General features: G+C 41.6%; 1 protein-coding gene across 1 annotated transcript; it reads right to left on the bottom strand.

Moving 5' to 3' along the window:
* Positions 1–970: 970 nt before the first annotated feature.
* On the bottom strand, positions 971–3,186 carry LOC309702841 (H-2 class II histocompatibility antigen, A-U alpha chain-like). The gene is made up of 4 exons (XM_082527462.1): positions 3,029–3,186; positions 2,702–2,950; positions 1,670–1,951; positions 971–1,499 (listed from the first exon to the last, which is right to left on the bottom strand). Exons 1-4 carry the CDS (start codon positions 3,084–3,086, stop codon positions 1,369–1,371), a joined length of 720 nt encoding a protein of 239 aa, XP_082383588.1. The 5' UTR covers positions 3,087–3,186; the 3' UTR covers positions 971–1,368.
* Between the last annotated feature and the right edge of the window lie 3,367 nt (positions 3,187–6,553).

Here is a 6,553-nt window from a genome sequence, read left to right as displayed (position 1 = left end):
TTAAACCAAACACTGACGACAGCACTGCTGTAATATTAATACAAACCATGATTCATAATTTACTCACGTTTATTAATCAATAAAACAATCCAGTCACTTTCAGTACTTTTGATCAGTTGAACTTGCTGCATCACACTGTTTATACTCACACTTCCTGCATCTCTTTGAAGTTAAAAGGACATATTGTGAAACATTTCCATGGAGCTCTGACATTCCACTGTGTGGACGGCACAGATCTCATAGATATGATTAAAATACGTCTCAAACATGAAATCAGGCATGTTTTTTAATTAATGTGAAGTGTAATGTCATCATTTACAGATTTATTTGTAGTTTTCCGGCTCCAGAGCAGCTGAATCACATTTCACTGTGTTACATGTAAAGGTTCAAATCAACTTTAAATGTTTGTAATTCACATTTTCTGTTTAGATATTTATGCAGACAAATTCCTGTTCAGAGATACAAAATCTTCACAGTCAGACTCTAACAGCACATGTTTCAACTCATAGATGTTATATGTGATATCAGATCATTGACGAGGAAAACAACATCTTGAGATTGTTTTCTCAGAACAAATATAAATGTTGCTTCAATCATTAAATGTCAGATATTAAAGCATGTTTGATTCATTTCTGTAAGCTATTCATTGATTTTTCTTTCAGCCGTCTAGTTTTACATCTTTGTTTTGCATTATGATCAGTCAGTGAATCTCTGCTGTTAAACACACGGATGAATTACTGGGTTTCCTTCATTAAACTGTTTGTGTGTTTGAGCTGAAATCTTCCTTAAAAGCTGGAATTCAGTCATTTTTTCTGTGACCAATCAAGTCACATGATTATGGACAGGAAGCAGAACCTAGAAACATGAACCCACTGAGACACACCTGACTCAGCTTTGCACTGACTCAAATGAGTCGAGTGAAATGGATCCATGAAGATTGATAAAGACACACAAAGAACAGACTCACAGGTTTGTGTTTATTAGTCAGATGTTTTTATTGATATATGAAAATCTGAAACACAGTTTGATAAACATTGAGTCATTATAGCAGTTTATGAACACACTGAGATCACCTGAGCTCAGATAAAACTGATTTCAGCAACAATGATTTGACTTTTATCTTCTTTGTTTTTGTGGCAGGAACAGAGTCCAGGTAACATCTGCTGGATCGAACATGTGGAGCTGTGGGGGTAGGGCGGCTAAAAGTAGCTTTGCTTTGAATTCAGAGTTAAACTTTATTGACACACATGATGACAGGCAAAACAGTTCATACAGGTGATTAAATTAAAGCAGCTGAAGCAAGTAAACAGGCAGCAGACAGGACAGAGGAATCAGATGTTCATTACATTACTCATCACTGTGAGCCAATCAGCTGCACTCGTTTCCTTTGATGAGGAAAAAGGTTCCAGCAGCCACACCGAGCAGACCCACAGTCAGACCCACTCCACAGAACGCTGCAGGTCCAACACCTGGATCAGACTGACCAGACGCCTGCACATCTGGAGACACAAACACACAGAGAGACAGTGAACCACACACATCTGGAGACGAACTGTCATCTCATATCAGGTCCAGCTGCTCTGATGAACACTGGGCTCAGTCTTCACAGCTGGAGACTGTCACATGTGTACCTCTGTCAGTGTTCTGGGTTTAAATAAAGTTTTCTCACCATAGATCTTGGTCAGTGGTTGTGTCAGGGCCAGATGTTGCACTGCACAGCTGTAGATGTCTCCCTGCTGTGGGGTGAAGTCCAGTCTGGAGATCTGGGTGAAGGTCCCATCTTTGTTGGGATAGGGAACGTTGATGCTGGATCCTGTGACCTTCTGCTCGTTCTTGGTCCAGGAGACGTTGACAGGAGCAGGATAGAAACCAGTCACGTGACAGATCAGAGTGTTCTCCTCTCCAAACTCCACCTCATCTCTGGTGTAGATCATCACAGCTGAAGGAGCATCTGTGCACAAACACATCAGGCAGAGGATCAGAGCTTCAGCTGGTTCCCATCAGCAGGTGCTCATTTAATTCAATTCAATTCAATTCAATTTTATTTATATAGCGCCAAATCACAACAAAAGTCGCCTCAAGGCGCTTTATATTGTACAGTATGTCCTATAATAATAGATACAGAGAAAAACCCAACAATCATATGACTCCCTATGAGCAGCACTTTGGCAACAGTGGGAAGGAAAAACTCCCTTTTAACAGGAAGAAACCTCCAGCAGAACCAGGCTCAGAGAGGGGCGGGGCCATCTGCTGCGACCAGTTGGGGTGAGAGAAGGAATGATGATAATAAACATCAATAAAATGTTCAGGTGTTCAGTCAGATGATGTCATCACTGTCTGTGTGAGAGAAGCTAGAGTGAGGTCAGAATCATGAAGTTAAACTACAGACAGACTCAGTTCAGCTTCAGAGGAACTAAGAGGAGGAAAAATAAAATAAACTGTGATCTGCAGTAAATGCAGAATACTGCATTCAGAAATACTGAAACATGAACACAAATATAAACACGTCAGTGTTTCTGTACACATGATCAGTCTGAATGTGTTTAAGGTGGAATGATTTCATATATTTAATCAGTTTGAAGCTGGCTGTGTTTGATTGGACAGAATACTTCAATGCTGATGATGTCATCAGTGTGTTACTCTACAGAGCGTGCAGGTAAACACAGGTGAGGTGAGACAGGTGTGAAATGTTTGTATTCACCGTGTTCTAGAGGGTAGTCCTTCATCGTTTTACGAAGAGTCTGCAGGTTGGTTCTGCAGACCTGTTGATTACCCACAGCTGTGTCATAAGTTCCTTCCTGGTAATTAAAACTTCCTATGAAGTCTGGCGGAGGGTCCACTCCTGTATGTTTGTTGAAGTCTGCGTACCATTTCTCTTCACCATCCAGTCCATACATGCCCTCTCCATCAGAGTCTGAACAGCCATTGATACGAATGTCACTGTGCAGAGCTGAAACACATCAAACACTGATCAATAACCTGATCAATGACCTGATCAATAAGCTGCTGTTTACAGAGACAAACTCACCGTCAGCAGAGACACAGAGGACACAGGAGAGGAAGAGGAGCAGCTCCTTCATCTTCATCAGCAGCTCTCTGACAGTTAAACTCTGAGTGTGTGTGAGTGTGTGTGGACCTCACAGAGTGTGTGTGAGAGTCTGTGAGTGACTGAAAGTGCAGCTGAGCTCTAACACACAGCAGCCAATCACAGAGCTCACAGTTCATGATGTCATCAGTGTCCAGGCAGACAGCAGCTGGAGGTGAACATGATCTGACACAGACAGCACGATCAATAATCAATATTTATAGACTCTTCAAAATAAAGTTCAGCCTGATCAGCTTCCACACTGAGGATTTTCAAAATAAAACACTTTATTTTAATAAAATGATTCAGTTTGTTTAAAAACACTGTGAAATATGACTTCATGTGTTATTTAAATAGTTTCCAGTTTAAATCACACCTGAGTTCATGTGTGTTACTGTGACAGTGAGAGTCACAGCTGTGTTTGTCAGCAGGAAACTTTTACAGCCCTGCTGCACTTTTTCGGTACGTTAAACGTGTTTGTAAGCTAATCCGTAACTACCGTCCTTAGCTCGGTCCTGACACCTAGATAAGCACTCGGCTGTCAGGGTTCGTTTAGCTAATCTGTGCAGGTGAATGAATTTACTAAAGAAATCAAGAGAAACGCTCCGGGCTGCTCAGTCACTGATTACTGTTACTGTACTTTTATTACAAGTATTATACTGTAAAAGCAACAGGCTGCATCCTGCTGCAGCTCCTGTGCAGAGCTGATTATTATAGATGTGCAAACAACTGCATGTTTTCAGTCTCTTGCCACATCTGTAAAGACAGTAAAAAAATTAAAAGCTTGTACTTCAGTAACTCCTCATTAATCAGGAACTATGGATCAAAGTACTGTAGTGCACTGTAATACTGAAAAATGTAAGAGAAGAACTTCAGATCCTGAGTGTGTGAGGACAGAAGAATCAGCTTTATTTCAATTTTGAGGGATAAAATTTCTATTTGAGTTTGATGGTTCTGTTTTCTTTGATTACAGGAGCTGCCCTCAGATTCAGACCTCAGCACCACCCAGTGACAGCAGACAGATCATCCAACATGTTCACATGTTAACTGCAACATGAACTGATGAAAACAATACAAAGGTTAAAGTACCACATGTGCTGTAGTGAAAGCTGCAGCTTTATTGATAAAGTTAAAGACAAAAAACAAAAGGATTAATCACCCCTGTAACTGTGTCACATAAGATAAGATAAGATAACTCTTTATTGTCATTGCACAGTCATACATAGTACAGTAGTACAATGAAATTGGAAAAACTGTCCTACGTCGGCACTACATATAACACAACACGACACGATACGACACATCACAACGTAACAAACAACACAACACAGTATATTAACTTAGTATAAAAAAGAAGAATAAGTGTATGTGTATTGCACACTGTTATTATTGCACATTAATTATTATTGCACCTTGTTATAAATATAAATATTATTGTTTTAAACATTGTTACCTCCCCCCTAAAAAGTCCAGGGAGGTATCCAGTCAGGTCAGCTATTTACATTGATCAGGGCTATTGCCCTGTTGTAAAAGCTGTCCTTGAGTCTATTTGTTCAGGACCTCAGCAGCCTGAACCTCCTGCCAGACGGCAGCAGCTTAAACACCCGGTGTCCTGGGTGTGTGCAGTCCCGTAGGATGCTGCGTGCCCTCTTGAGACAGCGAGTGCTGTACAGGTCCTTCAGGGAGGGAAGAGGATGTCCAATGATTTTTTGGGCCGTATTAATGACCCTCTGGAGTGCCTTTCTGTGTGCTGTGGTGCAGCTGGAGAACCACACACCGATGCAATATGTCAGCACACTTTCAATGGAGCAGCGGTAGAAGACGGTCAGCAGCTCCTTCAGGTCCATTTTTCTGAGGATTCTCAGAAAGTGGAGACGCTGTTGGGCCTTCTTTAAGACCACAGAGGTGTTAGAGCTCCATTGGAGGTCTGTGTCTATGTGCACACCCAGAAACTTGAAACTGGAGACCCTTTCCACGCACTCCTCGTTGATGCTGACAGGCTGCAGCTCGGACTTCCTCCTTCTGAAGTCAACTACCAGTTCTTTTGTTTTGGTGGTATTGAGGTCCAGGTTGTTGTCTGCACACCAATCTGACAGCCTCTGAACTTCAGCTCTGTATGCAGTCTCATCTCCCCCTGAGATGAGCCCCACCACGGTGGTATCATCTGCAAACTTGATGACTGTGTTGTCTGGGTGGGAACTAACACAGTCATGTGTGTACAGAGTGTACAGTAGGGGACTCAGTACACAGCCTTGTGGAGAGCCGGTGTTGAGGCTGAGGGCTGAGGAAAGATGAGGCCCCACTCTAACTCTCTGTACACGGTCTGAGAGGAAGTCTCTGATCCAGCGGCAGGTGGTGGAAGGAAGTCCAATTTCCAGCAGTTTATCTATTAGTCTATCTATTAGTTTATCTATTAGTACATATATATCAGCATTAATAGGACCTCAGTTTGTATCTCAGACCTGCACAGCTTCCATTTTACATCAACACTTGATGCACTCAGCTGCATGAAGAGCACGTTTGAGTTTCTCTGACACAATTAAATAAAACCTGATGAAGGTCAAAGGTCACAGTTTTCAGTTTTTTGCAGATAGTGTGTTATTTATCATAAAGTGATGCAGAGTTATTCATACCAGAGTAACCAGAGAGGATCATATATTTTTAAATATATAACTTTCTACAGGACTGAATATAATATCTTTATGTAAAAGTCCGGAGCCTCTGGGGAGTATCCGAGTATTTATAACATTACTCAAAGCAAAGGTCTCCATCACAGTGTTGATGAAATGCTGGGTTTATCCATCTCCTGGGGCCTACAGAGGAGTGCTGAAGATTTCCCTGTGAGGGAGCTGCTGGTGAAGATCATGAGTCCTGCTTGATCAATGCCATGAGCTTCAGTGTTCCTGGTGTTTCTTAAATGAAGCCTCTCTCAGTGGGTCAACAGAACATCTGGCACAGGACAGCTGTGATGGAAGAAAGGGAAGAAGTTTCTCCAAACCTCTGGACCCAGAAACCCAGCTTGGTCCTGATGGTCTCCCTCACTAGTTTCTCTCCAGGGTGAATGTAGCTGTTGATATAATATGGACTCTATTATTAAATGAAAACAACAAATTAGACTACACTACTGAAACCTTCTGCTGATGTTTTTAAAGTCTCCATGTTACCAGGCTGTAGAGATTTAAACAGTTTTAGATGCATTACACTCACAGTCTTATGTTAAAATCTCAAAGGACAGCGTTATATTTTTGATATTAACAGTAACTCTGGGCCTCTGTAGAGTGTGCAGCTGATCTCATCGCTGTCTAAAAACGGATAAAAAACCATAAGAAGTGCTGAATCCTTCAATAACACAGACTATTAGAGTAGCAGGTGTAGCATCGCTAACTAGCTAGCAACAAGCCTCCAACACAGTGCGCATGCTAGCGGCTAATCTAGCAAACGAATTAACAACAGAGTGATTTTAGATGT

This window comes from Aulonocara stuartgranti (genome assembly GCF_965226115.1).
Source record: "Aulonocara stuartgranti genome assembly, chromosome: 3".
Lineage (NCBI taxonomy): Eukaryota > Metazoa > Chordata > Actinopteri > Cichliformes > Cichlidae > Aulonocara > Aulonocara stuartgranti.
This window is presented reverse-complemented; position numbering and strand designations above follow the sequence as displayed.